We start from the raw sequence: 17,914 nt of genomic DNA, 5'->3' as shown, positions 1-17,914 counted from the left end.
CACAGAACAGCAAGTTGGTACAAATTAGGTAACGGAAACCCTCAGCCAAAACATGTAAAACACTAAACTGGTACCTTTCGATAACCGCGAGAAAATATTGTTTTTCGATTAACATAGTACGCGGAGGTGCACGCACTCTCTGGTGGAGGGAGAGCGTTGGTGAGGATCGCGGGCCATGCGCGCTGCAACGCGACAGCTCAGATACGCTGCTGCTTGTCGCACGATGCCAAAAACGATAATTTGAACTTGTGTGCACCGGTCTAGTGCATGCACAACCCCAACGTCAACCCCAATGTCGAGACAGGGAGGGAAACTGCCGCCACCAGTATAGCAACGGGAGTGCATGCTTTGCATTACAAACCCGACGGAAACTATTAGCCGCGTGAAAGCACTTTTACTTACACCTTCCTGTTATCATTTTCATACGAGTTATACAAAAACAAAACGTCTGCAACGCAAATCAATGGCCATGCTCAGTACCCTAGCATGCGCAAAGAACCCAATATGACATCCCGTAGTTGCGAGGATCATATACGTAGCCTACAAAGTTGAAAATTTATCACTGGGAAAGCGTTGTTTTCCTAGTCCTCCATTGACAGTTGCCTGCTTTTGGAGACAGTAGCCTGCGGTACAGGTGGCAGCATGCCGCAGGCTCTACACGTTGGTCAGCTTTGCATATGCCGCCTGGTTATTGCGCTCGTAAAAGGCAAATATATGGTAAGATGGGAACCTTTTGGAGATAGCGACTCTCGGGGAGATACAAATCTCTTCTCTGGGATGCAAATCCCAACGACACGTGAGCATACGTGTCTAAGTTTTATTGCTCTGTGGCTCGCAGGACAGACCCTGTCAAGTGTCGGGACGACTTTGTCGATCACGTGACGCATAAATTGGAATCACTGAAATACTACCACTGCACGGCAAAGCAACAATCAGGGTTCCTACGGCATCTAAAAGATACCGTCCCTCCTGAAGAAGGTGTCATCCTAATAGATTTTACCGAAAACAAGAGTTTTATCGTACAGGGCACTCCGCAATATTTCTATTGCTTGGAAGACTCGATGTCGGCTTCTGCGATGCGTGGTCGTCATCATCGACTTACATGTTTAGTGTGTTTGTCTGGGAGGGATCCTTGGAAACCCCATCCCAAACTGAAAGGGAGCCACCAGCCTCTGAAGAGGTTGTGGCTGCATTATGATGGCTGGCATTTAGGCCAACCGAAGCAACCAGACAGGACACTTGTGTCTCTCTCTGTTCTGGTTGGGAAGTGTGGAGTGGAGGCCCAGGAGTCTGGGTCTCCACGGATACTCTGAGTGGTGCCACTCCCCTACGCACCGCCTCAGAAAACATTCGTTTTTGAAAGTCCAGCTGTGCTTTTGTTGCCTTATATGTCAGTTTTTGTTCGATCCTGATTCTAAGTATATCTTTTTCGTCCTTCCAGCGTGGGCATGACCTCGAAGAGGCCGGATGGCTGCCTTGACAATTAACACAGTGAAATTCTTTGCCACATGACTCCGGTGTGTGGTCATTATCGGCACACTTTGGGCAAACTTGTTGTCCACGACACATCTGGGAGCTGTGGCCGAAACGTTGGCATTTAAAGCATCGTCGGGGGTTCGGAATGAATGTTCGTACATGACAGTTAATGTAGCCAACCTTGATCTCGGATGGGAGTGTGTGTAACCGAAAAGAGAGTATTAGATGCTTTGTTTGGACTTCCTTACCATCCCTTCTCATCACAATGCGCTTTGCACATACAACCCCTTGATCCTTCAATCCTTCCTCGATCTCCGCTTCAGAACACGAAAGGAGTTCATCCTCGAAGGTCACGCCTTTCACTCACGACCATCTCTATAATACACGACCATAACACTCGCCCGTTCGCCTATGGGACTTCCGTCCGCGCCTCGAGAAGCGGAAGTGCCGTATTTACGCGCGGAGCGCCCGCTAGGGTCGCGCCACTTGCGGGACCCAGAAGAGCGCCTGTTGTAGCTCAGCTGTGTGCAATATGAGTGGTCCTTGTGGTTAATTCTTCGTGCGTACACGTTTGTCTATTGTCGCAGGTTCTCTGTTCATGTAGAGCTAAGAGTTCTGAAACTAAATACTCAGAAATAGGCTGTGCTCTGAAGCGTAGGTGGCATGTAAAACTGTGAAACTCGCGCACTATGTGCCGTACATCGTACACATAAACTTGGCAGCAGCACCTTGTGTGTTGGGCCAGTTATCATGCGTTTATGATTGTCAGACGCAAGCGCATTCAGACTTTACGTTTCACGTGAGAGACGTTCCGTGTTAACATACAGGGCAGTTACAGAGAATGGGTGAATGCGACCGTAAGAAGAAACTGTTCCTGGCAAAGAGATAACTGACACATGTTACGACGTCCAACAAAATTTGTTGTATAAGCAAGCACTTCAGTTTTAAATCAGCAGTTGCTTGTTTTGTTTTCCTACTTATTGGTCCCTTTTTATTTTACTTTTACACTTTTTTTTCCCTTCTTTTGCGGTTTGCCATTACAATGCTCTGCTAACCTTTATTATGCTGTTCGGATAGAAGCCACTCTGAGAATTTTTCTTGATGGTGGCTTTTCTGCGACGCTACCTTTTGGTGCCTTTTTTGTGTTCGTTTTGCACTCCTGGGAGATGCAAGGCTGTGTAAAGTTCGTGATCACTAAACGTAGGTACCGTAGCCAGGGTGCCACGTCTGAGAATGTTGCGCTTTGCGCCGATGCTAAAGTCTTCGACCTTGAAATGCCGAGAACACGCAGAGTTCGAGCTAGCACGCAGGCGAAAAACGATTTTAGATGCAGAGTTTTTCGCTGTTGTTGCAGACAATGGTCGCGGCTGATTACTTTGTTGTACGAAGCATCTTCATCAAATTTAATGCAAGCCTTTGCTCATCGGCACCAGTGAAGATGCTGTTCTCCTTTGCGAATCTGATTGTACGGCCGAACACAAGAATCCTAAGTGACGCAGTCAAAAACTTCTAATATTAAAATTACCGTGATAATCTAACAAATAAATGCTATTTTTCCTTGCTGACTTGTTGTTATGTTCATCGTTATTTCTGTAATCCCAGATGACATCTTCACCACAGTATTTATGGTACTAGTTACGGCATTTAAATACGGTATATTTTATATTTATATACTCCTATCGAAAAGTATTTATGAAGAGTATTTAAACACCCCTTTCAACAAAGTATTTTGTATTTATATTTAAATACTCAAAATATTCATTTATGTCCACCCCTGGTCGGAGGCCATGGTTCATTATTCGTTTTTTTTTTTTTTTTTTTCAGAGAGATGCGTAAAAGGTACTCAGCTATATTAGATAAAACTATTTATGGTACACACTGCCATCCAAAAAGTGCACCCTATATGAAATGAAACAATCGCAATTCGCAATGAAGTTACTTGTGTCAAGACGCCGCGATATATTTCGAGCCACTTCTCCCGTAAGACAGCATTTGAGCACGGAACTCGTGGAATGAAATACTTGTGTTCGACACGGCTTTCTTCGGCTTGCAAAGCGGGACGGTGCAGTACACCACCACGTTTGCACCATGCACAAACCATGCACTGGAGACAAACAGTGTCCACCGCGTGAAGATAGCAAAAACCAATCGCGAATGACGGCATCAACGGTATCCGCATAGCATGCGTCGTCTGCCGAGGGTCCCGTATTCAGCGCCACAAACGCGCGGCGGCCGCTTGGCGAAACTACATTAGTGGCGCTGGGGCTAGGTGCGAGTGTGATGGTCGTGTATTATAGAGATGGTCGTGCTTTCACTATGTTTAAGGTGCGGTGTGTTGTGACCGTAACTTTGATGTCACCAACCTGTTTCACTGCTTGGAGTGCGGTACTCTGTTGTTTTGTGTGGACTTCAACCTGAAGATCCCCAGTGTTTAGCTTTTTAGCATTGTAATACTTGCCTAGAAGTTTCTCAAGTTCCTTTGCTACTAGAAATGGTGATACTTTCGCAAGAGGTCTGGATTCATTGTCAGATTTTATCACAAGTACTTTGGGGAACCAGGGTTCCGGGTTCAAACCTACGACATTAAGTCTAACTCTATCAGTACAACCCCTTTTCAAGGGCCGATCATGATTTTTTGTGCTGGCTGAATCCATGAAGAGATGTGTGTAATTCAGTGCAGTGGGGTGCCGCCCACCACCGAGACCAACCGGGGGAACGTACGGTCTGCACGTTAGCACTTCCCCTGCACTATACCCAAGTGCAGCTTCAACGAGAGATTGAAAGAACTGCCCAAGGTTGACCCTTGACCAAGGTTGACCCTTGCCACCAAAGAAGGTGAATAAGAAAAACAGAGCAGGGAGGAGGAGATGAAAAGACAAAGTAAGGAAAATATAGGAGATGGCGACTAGCTGAATAGTCCTGGCCGGGCCTTCCAGGACCACCTGTCTATGGGAAGCAGAGGCCAAAGTGGTGTATTGCTTTCCCAGCGGGGCCCCGAAGGGTCCAAAACAACCTCCGGGTCCACTCAACCACCAGGATCTGCCTTTCCCCAGACACGGGACGGCCACGCACAGCTATACGTGGGGGTCTCCCTCCTGCGGGGACCCAACCGTGAGTGCAGGAGGGGGCTACTGCGGTTGCTGCCGGGCGATGGGGGCGCCACTTTCCCGACGCCGGGATATCCAAATGAAAAAAACAACAACAACAAAAAAACAAAAATTGGCCACCAATCGTAAAAACCATGGGGAAAATATACGTATTAGGTACCAATTAAAAATTCTTGGAGTCACAAGAGACGAAGGATTAACATTTCTCCCGCATTTAAACAATACACATAGGAGCGTTATATAATTAACCACTAAACTAGCATCCATATATGATAACACATATCGAATCAACAGTGATAATTTTAGAGAACTTTATATTAAGGTAATTGAAAGAGTTATAACATACGCAGCTCCAGCCTGGTACAAAGAAAAAAATAGCGGTCATATTCTCAGAAAGCTTTGATCTATCGAAAGACTACCATTAGTGAACATATCGAGAGCCCATGAGACAACTGCAAATTATGTACTCCCAGTACTAAGCAACCTTCTCCCACTTGAGCTCAAACTGGAGGAAGAATGTTGTCTTTACAGAATAACTCACGGAAAACAGGACATCTGCTGACAGCTGCTCAAGGGCACACGGTTCCCTTTATACCCTTTTGCAGAATGTTGCAGGAGGTGCATAGCGCTCCACACAGAGCAGTTTGCACTTCTGCGTCCACAACGTGGTTTGTCGTCAGATCTGACAGCGTCGTATCTGTAGTGGTTCAAAAGCGTGATGGAATTGCGCACACCATACCATACAGTGAATGCACTTGACTAGTTACTGAAGAAAACTAACCAACGTCCATGTCCACTTCTGTTCCATCCTTTGTGGGATGTTGTTCCAAAGCGGTTGGTTCAGGGGCGGCCGCCGCAGCGGTGCTCCGTTTTTCGGCGACGCGGCATCGGCGTTTGTGGATGTCATATTCATACCAGTAAGACACCATTTTGCACACCACGACAACAAGGCAAACTTACCTCTCAATCGCCTTTTCGCATTTCTCGCTCAGCTTCTGGCTGTGGCGGAAAATGCTCGGTACGTAGTCCACGGTCGTCGCTGCTAGATCCTAATGTGTAAGTCGTATCACGTACAACATATATGCTGTCCACAATGCCAAGTCATGCACAGGCAGATCTTGAAGCATGCCAATTACCGCTGGTGAAGTGCTCGCTACAGAGCCGCCTGTTGAGCGATGGCATCCAAAGCTTGCCGTCCTTGCCCAGTCGGTTGATTGCAACCGCCCATTGCTTCTGTATTTCTGCGTTCCAGGGAACGCGGAACATGCGATGGCCTTTTGTAGTGCTGTTTGTACACTTAAAGCACAGCATCCACCCATTTCGAAGCGTCTTTTTGCGTCCGCAAACGATGAATAACAGCTGCCAAATACAACGTGGTGCTACGACTGACAACAGCAGTTCGACCCGGAAGTAGCAGACGACGGAGCGCTGACGTTACTAATCCGCGAAACCGACACCACCTATCGCCGCAGGGCGCCGACACTGGATGACGTCACCCGGATAAACCAACCATCAGGAGGCGCTCCTTCCCGCCGCAGGTCGGTGTGTGTCTGAGCGTGCGTCTGACCCTTCTTGTTGTCTTGTCGCGTTTGCTTTGAAGTACTTTGAACCACAGCGTGTGCCCTAGGATTTCACGCCGTTGACGTGAGATGTCACAGCCAGGAAACCGGTGCTACGTGCCCGGGTGCACAAAGACTTATAACGCGAATCCCGAGCTTACATCTCACCGACCTCGCAATGGCGAGACGAAACGAAAGTGGGAGGCAGCGATCGCCAGCCACTACTGTGGTGTGGCCCAAGGATTGAATGTTTCACGCGTCTGTTCCTGTCCTTTCGCCGACGACGCCTATTTTGATGAAGATGTATTGCAAGTTCGGCTACGGCAGAAACGAGAAGCGACTGAAGATTGACGCCGTGCCTACCATATTCGATCAGGAAGAAGGGCAGGAACCGGTAACGGAGGTAAGTGACAATCCTGCGTGGTCACAGCTACGCTGCGATGAAAAGTATCAGTTGCCACAGTAAACGTCATCGCGAACACCTGGCCTCGCCACCGATTGTAACGTCACAGTCGCACCGGCTACTAATGTACACAAATTATTACAATGATTGCAGCATCCTGACGCAATAGTACGCGTACTCTCGAGAAAAAAGATTGGTGTGTTTTTGCTGTGCTAATGGTCGCCTGTATTATGCAGGAGTAACGTAACACTCCCACATGACAGCGTTATTCTAATGTTATTGCAGCTAGTGAAAGTTGCTACAGTTCATAGTGTAAGCCTGATGGCAGCATTCGGGGATGTGAAAACATCGCAATCTGTGTTTGGCTACGTCCGAGACACTTCATGTTGCATCAGTATTCTACTGCAGCCTTGTTGCTAATTTTTGGCTCTATTTCAGGCGGAAGCAAGCACGTCAACGGAATCAACTGGATTTGGTATGTTTTGTCAAGCCACGAAAAAATTGCAATTCTTTTTGCACGTCCCACAAAATAATGGATATGTACAAGCCCTGAAAATTGTCGAGTTCTGTGAAAGGAATCTTGTGTGATGCGGCTGCCAGTGTTTATAACGTAATGTGGACAGGAAAATAACTGTGCCAGTGAAACAGGGACCGCAAAGGGGAAGATTTATTTGCAGAGTCATTTTTATGTTCGTTATTGTACCCGCTAGGCCCTCAACGTATTCTTTTGAGTGTTAACACTCAAGGCCATATTTCAGATGCGGGGGTCATGGCTGAAGCAAGTGCTGGGGACCCACTTCACGGCGCATCTCACAAGGGGGTTGTTATTCCCTGATTCCAGGAAGAGGAACACAAAGGACATTGACTTGCATAGCGTATTAGTACACCACATATGGATCTGCCAACATCAACCCTCCTCACATCCCTGTGTCAGTGTACCTGTAACCACCCAGACTTCACACCACATTAATTTAGAACCACAGCACAACGTAATAAAATTGCTTAGGTTTATTTGCCTCCCATACATAATAGGAGGCAAATAAACCAAGGCTATTTTGTTATTCCCACTCCGTCATACTCCACTGTACAATAAATCGATACAATTATAGGGTCATTCTTTATTCCCGTCACCACAGCGCATTGACAATGTGCACAGAGTTCCAAAATATTCCCGCCTTGGCACTAACTTAGTGCAGTACAGTTTGGATTTGATGCCAGAGCTAATTCTGCCACGTGTAGTAGTTTTTGCTGTACAGACGGGTAGACTGTCTGTTGACTGCAACTGGAGATACAGAATGACAAGACAAAACAGCCCCCACACTGCAATGACGAAAATTGCTGCAAGACGAAAATTTTGCTGACATAGGCACACTTCGTGTAAGTGAGCCCTTGGTCATCCCCATTGCCTCCCATCAGAGGTTTTCGAGGATACTATAGGTATGTGGTATACGGATAAAGTATCCTCGAAAACCTCTGATGGGAGGCAAGGGGGATGACCAAGTGTTCATTTACACGAAGTGTGCCTATGCCAGCAAAATTTTCGTCTTGCAGCAATTTTCGTCATTGCAGTGTGGGGGCTGTTTTGTCTTGTCATTCTGTATCTCCAGTTGCAGTCAACAGACTGTCTACCCGTCTGTACAGCAAAAACTACTACACGTGGCGGAACTAGCTCTGGCATTAAATCCAGACTGTACTGCACTAAGTTAGTCCCAAGGTGGGAATATCTTGCCACTACATGTCTCCAGTTCCAGACATCACTATGCACCAGCTTGTCTCTCTTGTCAAGACACCCTTGTTTCGATGGTCCTAACGCTGATAGCCTTGATAAGACGATGACGGGAACTCCCACCTGATTGCTCGGACAACGCATCCAGGAACCTGTCGTCTGTTCCTTGGACCAAGGTATACCCAGACCCATCTTGTGAATGACGAGCATGCCGTGAACCTCAGGCAGCTGGAAAAGACAACTCCACATGACATTTCTTTTTGTTTAACATCACACCTTGTTGGCATTTGCATACCTGCCAAATCTCCTGCAGTGTTGCGATGACAATGGCCAGAACAGACACTATCCCAACTTTGGAGTTCAAAGCCTATTCATTCTTTCCTTTGTTCCAGGGTCTCCCGCATTTTGAATATGGAAGGTTGGCAGGTGTGCAACATTGTACTACTTCAGGATGAGCCCGGTTCCAACTGCTAACCCCCTCCCAAACCAGCTTCCCTCCAATTTCGGCAAAATCCAATTTCTCCCAAAATATGTTACTCTTACATTTGAAGGAAGAGAGAGAACCTTCTAGTTGAAGGGTGGAACGAGAACTGTTTAATTGCAAGAGCGCAGCGAGCGGGGAGCGTGCGCAGAGGCCGACGAAGATCGGCGTGCGCAGATGACGCTGTGCCTGGCGGGGTCGCTACAGCTGCTCCCCCCCTTAGCGCGTTGGTGAAACGCAAGAGCGGTGCGTCACCAGGACAGGGGCCCAGTGGACGGACTTTGCTGCATGGGGAACGGCAGGCTGGTAAGCGGAGTGAGGGGTGGAGACCAGAGCAGCCGTGAGGTCAGCAGCAGGAGCCTCAATGTATGCAGGCTTTAATCGGTCGATGGAGACTTGCTCTTGCTTGCCGTTGATGATGAGGGAGAAGAATTTGGAAGTGCGGCTGACGACTTGATAGGGACCAGTATAAGGGGGCTGTAGTGGCTTTCGGACAGCGTCGACGCGTACGAAAACGTGTGTGCACGTGTCCAGGTCGTCGTGCACGTAAAGCCTGGAGGAAGATGGCTGACGAGGGGGTGCTGGGCGAAGCTGGTCAAATATGGCTTTGAGCCGGGAAACGTAGTTCGCTGGATCTGGCGGGGAAGTAGCCTTGGGGGACACGAGGAATTCTCCAGGTAGTCGCAGAGTTGTCCCGTAGACGAGCTCTGCTACGGTGCACCCCAAGTCCGGCTTGAAGACTGAACGGAGGCCGAGCAGGACGACAGGAAGAACTTCCGTCCAAGAGGTGGGGTTGGGGTGTGCCTTGAGGGCGGCTTTGAGTTGTCGATGGAATCGTTCCACCATGCCGTTTGACGCCGGATGGTAGGAAGTGGTCCGAATGCGTTGAGATCCCAGTAAGGTGGTGAGGGCGCTGAATAAACACGACTCAAACTGCCGCCCACGGTCAGTAGTGATAGTGGAGGGCACTCCGAAGCGAGCAACCCACGTGCTCGTGAAGGTAGCGGCGACAGTTGCGGCGGAGATATCAGGCATGGGGGCCGCCTCAGGCCACCGCGTGAAACGGTCTACCACCGTGAGTAGATAGCGGTGACCTTGAGAAAGCGGGAGGGGGCCCACGATGTCCAAGTGGACCTTTTCGAAGCGGGTGTCAGGTGGAAGGAAGGGGTGCACGGGAGCAAAAGTGTGTCGCTGTATCTTAGCTCTCTGGCACCGCTGGCAGCTACGTGTCCAGTGCTTGATCTCGGCTTGCATGCCGGGCCACACGTAGCGCGCACTGATTAACTTCTGCGTTGCGCGTATGCCTGGGTGCGATAGTGCGTGGAGGGTATCAAATACCCGCCTGCGCAGGGCTGCTGGGACAAAGGGTCGTGGATGCCCCTGGGATACGTCGCAGACGAGCGTGGTGGCGGTACCGGGAAGAAGGACGGCTTCGAGACGAAGCGACGATGTAGAGCTTTCGCGGAGCATGCGGAGGTCTTCGTCTGAGCGTTGCAGGTCAGCCAATGTCTCTAGGCTGAGCGGAATACTGATGTCTTGAGGAAGACGTGGTGACAGTGCGCTGATGCGGCTGAGAGCGTCGGCCACGGGGTTGTCGTGACCGCTGACGTGCCGAATGTCCGTGGAAAACTCGGACACGAAGGTAAGTTGGCGAATCTCCCGTGGTGAGTAGCTGTTGCCGGATGAAGTGAACGCGTGGGTCAGCGGCTTGTGGTCGGTGTATATAGTGAAGACGCGACCTTCGAGAAACGGGCGGAAATGCTTCACCGAAAGGAAGACAGCAAGCAGTTCACGGGAAAAGGTGCTGTATCGAGTTTCCCTGTCTTTGAATTTCCGAGAGAAAAATGATAGCGGCTGCCACGCGTGGTCGATCCGTTGCTGAAGCACAGCGCCAACGGCCGACGACGAGGCGTCCACCATGAGCGCCGTGGGCGCATCGTGCACTGGATGCCTCAGCAAGGTGGCTTCAGCGAGAGCCTGCTTGATACGGCCAAAGGCATCTGTGGCGTGCGATGTCCAGGAAAGAGAGGCATTGCGGCCTTTTGAATCCGTTAGCAACGCTTCCAAAGGCTGGAGGGTGGATGCGCAGTGCGGCACGAATCTTCTGTAAAAATTTACTAGCCCGAGGAACTCGCGGAGCTTTCGTGAGGTAGTCGGCTGCGGAAACTCTTGGATGGCTTTCACCTTGGACGCGAGAGGAGTGATGCCTGAGCGGCTGATGTGGTGGCCCAGAAAATCAAGTTCTTCCACTCCAAACTCGCTCTTGGCAGCGTTCACGATGATACCAAACTCGTTGAGGCGGGCAAAGAGTGTGCGAAGAAGGTCGGCGTGTTCTTCCAGGGTGGCACTAGCGATGAGCAGGTCGTCAATATAAGCAAATGCGAACGGCAATCCTCTGATGACTGAGTCGACGAACCGTTGAAAAGTTTGTGCCGCATTCCGGAGTCCAAAGGGCATGCGCAAAAATTCAAACAGCCCGAACGGCGTGGTTATTGCGGTCTTACCAATGTCCTCGGGCGCCACCGGGATCTGGTGGTAGGCGCGTACTAGGTCGAGTTTCGAGAATAGTCTTGCGCCATGCAGATTTGCCGCGAAGTCTTGGACGTGTGGTATCGGATAGCGATCGGGTACAGTAACCCGGTTGAGCTGTCTGTAGTCCCCACATGGCCGCCAGTCACCTGTTTTTTTTTGGGACCATGTGGAGAGCCGAAGACCAGTCGCTAGATGATGGCCTGATAATTCCGAGCTCGAGCATGTGCTCGAATTCTTCTTTAGCCACTTTGAATTTTTCTGGCGCCAGCCTGCGAGGGTGAACGTGCACTGGCGGGCCCGATGTCACAATGTGGTGCACGACGTGGTGTTTGACCGGGAGCTTCCAGTTTGGTGGTTGAGTGAGGTCTGGAAAGTCGTGCAAAATAGCTTCGAAGTCAGTCTTCGGTTCGAGTCGACGGATGGTTGGGGTAAGTGGCGAGGTGACGGCAACCCCTTGAACCGAAAGGCTGGTGGTTCTGTCAATTAGCCTTCTTCGACTCATGTCGACCAGGAGCCCGAAGTGAGCCAAGAAGTCGGCACCGATGATGGCTTGGGGTACCTTGGCAATCACAAAAATCCACCGAAAAACGCGGCGTAGGCCAAAGTTGAGTGTAACGAGTTTTTCGCCGTAAGTCGTAATAGGGGATCCGTTGACAGCTTGAAGACTGGCGTTAGGTGGGGTGCGCTTCTGATCGTCTCGAGAGGCGGGGATGACGCAGACCTCCGTGCCCGTATCAACCAAAAAGCGGGCGCCAGAGCCGCGGTCAGTGATGTAAAAGAGGCGTGGACGACTTGGGGCTGCGTCAACTAAACTGGCCGTCTTCAGTTGTTGACGCTCCCGTTTCCCTGTCTGGAGCAGGGAGGCTGGCAGCGCCGGGCACGGTCTCCGAAAGTTTGGTGGTACCAGCACTCATCGGGATTTGCAGACTGCTGGAGAGGCGATGGTGTGCGACGACGGAAGTTGCCGCGACGAGGGCTGCGGTGTCTTGGGCTTCGCGATCGGCCGAAGCGTAGGCTTGATGCAACTAAGCCGGAAAGGCGGCTGACTTCGTCACGCAGCTCCTGGAAGTCCGACGGTGATGGTGCAGAGGGTTGTGGAGATATGGCACAAACAGTTGGCGGCGCAATGTCCATCATCTTATCCGCCATCTCCGCTAAAGCCTCGAGCGAAACGCTGCTCGACGTTGTTAGTATCATGCGAACCGTGTTCGGAAGACGCTGCAGGAATAATTCGCGCAGGATGGATTCGTCCAAGGATGAGGCCCTATCGCCCAACAACTGCTGCATCCGACGCAGCAGCTGCGAAGGCTTCCTGTCGCCGAGGACCTCAGCTGTGAGCAGTTGTCGCAGGCGTTCCTGTTCAGATGCTGTCGTTCTCTTCGTGAGCGCGTCTTTTAACGCGTCGAAAGGGTTGGCTGCTGGGGGGTTGGTGATGACGTCCCTGACCTCTGACGCTTCGTTAGGGCCAAGCGCTCCAACGACGTGAAAGAATTTTGTTTGCTGTGCAGATATGCCTCGGAGGGCAAACTGCGCTTCGATGTTGGCGAACCACAGAGCCGGGTCCGCTGGCCAGAAAGGCGGAATCTTCACGGCTACAGCATCAAGAGTGGAAGGTTGCGACGCCAGCGGTGCGGGGTCCGGCATCGTCGGCGCCGGAGAGGTCATGGCAGCTGTGTTCTACGATTCGGGTCACCAGTGAAGGAAGAGAGAGAACCTTCTAGTTGAAGGGTGGAACGAGAACTGTTTAATTGCAAGAGCGCAGCGAGCGGGGAGCGTGCGCAGAGGCCGACGAAGATCGGCGTGCGCAGATGACGCTGTGCCTGGCGGGGTCGCTACACATTCTTCAGTAACATGCTTCCCCCCTTCATTGGCACCTCAAATGCTTCTGTTTCCAGACTTGTAAGACTTTCATTCAGAGTTTAAAATTCCCACTGGATATCTGTCAATCAATTAGGGTTTTTGTGCTGCCAATCAGGCCATGGCTAACTGGCATAATTGAGAGCATGTCGAGACAAGCTGAAGCGGCGGTGTTGCTCACTTTTCCTAATGGGGTTGTTGGACCAGGATGCTCTGGATTGTTCCACGGCTGTCGTCCACTCTTACGATTTATGGGGGACAAAATTGTTTAGGCCAAAAAGCCGCTGAGAATAGTCGCCCTTAGTAGTATAGAGATAGACTGTATAATTTTGGAGCGGCATAAGAACCGAGCGGCATAAGAACCGAGCGGCATAACAACCGAGCGGCACAAGAACCGAGCGCTATAACGGCATCTTTTTTCTAATCCAAGATGGCCGATTCTAAGCCAACACAATCCAGTTCTAAGCCAACACAAGCCAAATCCAAAGCCATCTGATTGGCCGCCATTAGCTCCGCCCACTTCACACGTTGATTGGCCCATGCTAAGCCTACTGATCTTTGATTGGTTGACCGTAGCTCCTTCATGCTAATTAATTGGCTCCGCCCCCACTTCACACGCTGATTGGCTCATGCTAAGCCTTGACTGAGCATTGATTGGTTTACCGTAGCTCCACCCCTTCATGCTAATTACTTGGCTCCGTGCCCCGCGCCCCCCACCGCTACTGATCGCGCGTTGATTGGTTCACCATAGCTCCGCCCCCCCAGCCTGTTTATGTTAATTACTTGACTCCACCCATGCCCCCCGGCTTCACGCTGATTGGCCGGCGCGACCGCTGATTGGTCCAGGCGCGGCGGCAGCGACCCCGCTGCGGCTTTATCTCAGATGTCCAAACTTACCCGTCTGATTGGTCCATTCTAAGCCGGTCCGCGCACTCTCCCAGCCCCCTCTGATTGGCCGCCGTCACTGCCTTCACCGGCACCCACCAGACGGCCCGTTGCGGCCCTATCTCAGATGTTCAAACTTACCGATTGGCCCGCCACCAGATGGTGCGCGGCGGCGGCGGCGGCTTCAGATGGTTCTAACCCAATGTCTCTATCTCATACATCCAAACTTACCTCGTGCCACCAGACGTCTAAGCCTACTGATCACCCTTCCAATGTAAGCCTGCCGATTGGCCCGTTCTAAGCCCACTGACACCGGACTTTACTGGCTCCGCCCACTTCACGCTGATTGGCCCATTCTAAGCCTACCGATGGCTGGCCCTGATTGGTCCATGCTAAGCCTACTGAACGGTGATTGGCTTACCTGTCGCTCCTAAGCAGCTTCAGATAAGACACACACGACAATTGTTGATTTCAACCTTTATTTGGTACAACAGCCTCTTGGTTCAGCTGTGGGTATAGGTTCAGCTGCATCAGAGAGACCATTGGTCTACGTGAACATCTCTCACGCTCACTCAGCTCCCTCGGTAGATTCCAACTGTTATTGGTTCATCTGACTGCACGTGGCCGCTCACCCAGCTCCTTATTGGTTCTAGTCGGTCACCGCTCCCTCATAGGCTCCAACTCCGATTGGTCCATCTAACAGCAAGTGGTCACTGCTATTGATCCATTGAACCGCAAGCCACTCATTGGTCACTCACACTCATCTCTAGACGAGATAAATTTAACTGTGGAACTTTTACCATAAGATAACTTTAGCGGGGGCTGGTAGGCTCCAACGGCTATTGGCCCGTGCCTCCACCCATTGGTTCACAACGCGCATGCTCTGACGGCGCCGAAGAAGGTTCCCTACACATTTAATAGAAATTATGCTATTGGTCCAGCTGCGTCATAGGGCACGGCTGTGGCTGGCCCTGATGCTACTTACTTCGTGGCGCAACTCTTTAATGGCTCCACCCACTTCGCATTGATTGGACCATTTTAAGCCTACTGACTTCTAAGCCAGTCCACGCTAAGCCTACTGATCACTCTACCAGCGCTCTGATTGGCCGCTACCAATTGGCCCTCGTTCTAAGTCCACTGACACCAGATGGCGCAACTCTTCACCAGCTCTGCCTACTTCATGCTGATTGGTCCATTCTAAGCCTACTGACTTCTAAGCCGAACCACGCTAAGCCTACTGATTGTCCCTTCACACCAAAGCCTACCGGTGTCTGGCCCTGATTGGTCCACGTTAAGCCTACTGAACAGTGATTGGCTAGCCTGTCGCTCCTAAACCACAATGCAGCAGCTTCAGACAAGACACACGACAATTGTTGATTTCAACCTTTATTTGGTACAACAGCCTGTGGGTAGGTTCAGCTGCATCAGAGAGATCCCGGTCATCCCTTGCGCTCATTGGTCACTCAGCTCCCTCGATAGACACCATATGGCTCATCTAACTGCAAGTGCTCATTGGCCCATCTGACTACAAGCCTCTCATTGGTCACTTATGTCTAGGGCTCCCTAACAGGCCCCCAACTGCCCATGCCTCCATCCGCGGCTGCTCACTGGTTCACAATGGAACTTTTTCACATGCTCTACCCTACACAGACAAGAGATGGCGCCGCTTGCCTTTGCAAAGATGGACAGCTGCCATTGCATTGGTGACTCATTTCTATCCAACTGGTTCTAGAGAGCCAGCGTGCTGAACAGCTTACATGCCGCCGCCTGTTCACACAGCCACAGTTGGAAATGGGGAAAAAAAAATTTTTCAGGGTACACATCTCAAAACACACTCTACACGAGTAAAGTTGGCTTCCCCCGGTTGCACGCGGGCGTTAGGTCAAGCCCACCCCATGAGAACAAGCTTAGGATCGTTTAGGATGTGTGTGTGTGCTTTGCAGTTCAACCTAAAAATTGTTTCAATCAAGCAGAATGGCAAATGATGCAATGGAGCGCGTTCATACTTGAGAACGAATTTTGTGACAGAACATAAACAAAACAAAACATTTCAATGTGCAAAAAACTCATCGTGATGCTAATCAGGGAAGCCAGCACGCGTTCGAAATAAGCAAGAAGAAGCACATGATCGAGAAAACAACGATAGTTGGTGCTGTGCAGAGAAGCTGGTTTGAGGGAAAAACAGCTTCTATGATCAATAAACTCTTGGGCCTGTTTTTATATTAGACAGCGCGCATTCAACACGCGAAATTAAATAAATCGAGCAGAATGACAATAGCATAGTGGCGCTATGTGGTGAAGCTCAAGACGCACTGACACTCCAACGCTTATTAAACAATGCTATGCACGCACGTACTGAAGCTAAAAAAGAAAAAGGCAGGCTCAACCCAAGCTGAGTATGAAGAAACACACTGCTCCCCTCAGAATACCCTGTTCAAACATAGCCAGTGTACACGACACAGCTCGCAGTCCTGGAAGCACTCTTAGAAATATAAGTCCAAGGCACAACGTCGCACTATGAACGAGTTCATCTCGGAAAAAATGCGCGCTCACCTTCGCAGAAGGGTCACGAGCACCATACCGCAATATCTGAAACATGCGGCGCGTGGACAGCTCACGTGACTTTAGCCAGCCCGTGCAGTTTTAGACTTCAACATAAGAAATTAACTAAATCAAGCACAGTGATGCTATGTCGTGACTGACGCTTATTAAACAATGCTATGCAGTGAAGCTTCGCACGTACTCAATGTTAAAAACGGACACTCAACCCAAAACTGAGTATGAAGAAACACAATTTCAGATTGCTCTCTCCCCGAACATCCCGTGCACCTCCGCGTTCCTTCTCTATACTGGAAGCAGCAATATTAAGATCGTCGCACTATGAACAAGTCCGGCTCATCAAAAAAAGAAAGGGCTTACCTCATCACACCGGTATTACGCACGTAGACTCTTGTCGCATGGCGCGGTACAGCAGGGTAGGGAAACACGGCCGCGTGGACAGCTCACACGATTTCAGCCTGCCCGCGCACACCTCACAACATGCGCCGACACACCCAACATGTCGACCACTTACCGTGCCAGCCGCACGGAAAACTTGATAGCCGAAACACAGGCGCGTAAACACCCCTCTGGTTGGGACCATCTCTTTTATATCAGTGCTCGCTCGTTTCCGCAAGGTTGCAAGCCCGAGAAATTGGGTCACCTTGAAGATGAGCCATCTGTTTTATATCAAAACGCACTTCATGGCCAAACTCTGCGGCGGACCCTAGCGGAAAAAAATGTTGCGTCAAGGTGATGTAACGAGAAACTGGGTCACCTCGTAAATCATGTTTTCCGAGGCCGCACGTATTAAAACCAGTGATCACACCACGCTATGAGAAGGAAAAAAAATATCCCTATGAGTCCACCTGCTCATTGCCGAAACAAGCACCGAGAACAAAGGGTTCGCTTATGCAGTTTCCAAATGTCCCTCGCAGCTAACGGGCGCGCATCACGGGCACGATTGTGTAAACAAAATCGCACCACCCTCCAAGGGCGCATTTGAGTTCCGTCCGTCGGTCGACTCTGGGTTAAGCGCACAACGAGGAAGATGAGGAAAGTTTTCAGTTCATTCGGCAGTATTTCCTGTTTTTAGGAGGGAAAATTCTGTGTTGTGTGATGGAGACGCTATATAGATAGGTGATAAAGAGAAGGATTATATAGCACGTACTCATCGACTAAGCGAGTATAGTTTGTGGAGAGCGCCACGCTATTTTAAAGTAATTTTATATCATATCCCAAACGTTCTGCGCGATCAAACGGAAAGAAGAAAACCGTTTCACGCATCACGGTGCGTGCGTGTGCTCAAAACAAGTTCTGGCTATTAGTAAAAGAAGTAGTTTTGGGTTC

General features: G+C 50.2%; 1 protein-coding gene across 1 annotated transcript; it reads right to left on the bottom strand.

Moving 5' to 3' along the window:
• Positions 1-12,106: 12,106 nt before the first annotated feature.
• LOC135372469 (uncharacterized) lies at positions 12,107-12,949 on the bottom strand. Its single transcript, XM_064606076.1, has one exon. The coding sequence runs from the start codon at positions 12,947-12,949 to the stop codon at positions 12,107-12,109; it is 843 nt and encodes a 280-aa protein (XP_064462146.1).
• Positions 12,950-17,914: the final 4,965 nt, after the last annotated feature.

The sequence above is a fragment of the Ornithodoros turicata genome, unplaced genomic scaffold (genome assembly GCF_037126465.1).
Source record: "Ornithodoros turicata isolate Travis unplaced genomic scaffold, ASM3712646v1 Chromosome15, whole genome shotgun sequence".
Lineage (NCBI taxonomy): Eukaryota > Metazoa > Arthropoda > Arachnida > Ixodida > Argasidae > Ornithodoros > Ornithodoros turicata.
Note: the sequence above shows the minus strand (reverse complement) of the source record. Positions and strands in the feature narration are given on the sequence as shown.

Bases quoted from the DNA above. Each gene is read 5' to 3' on its own strand.
- LOC135372469 (XM_064606076.1), bottom strand. From the start codon at position 12,949: ATGACCTCTCCGGCGCCGACGATGCCGGACCCCGCACCGCTGGCGTCG.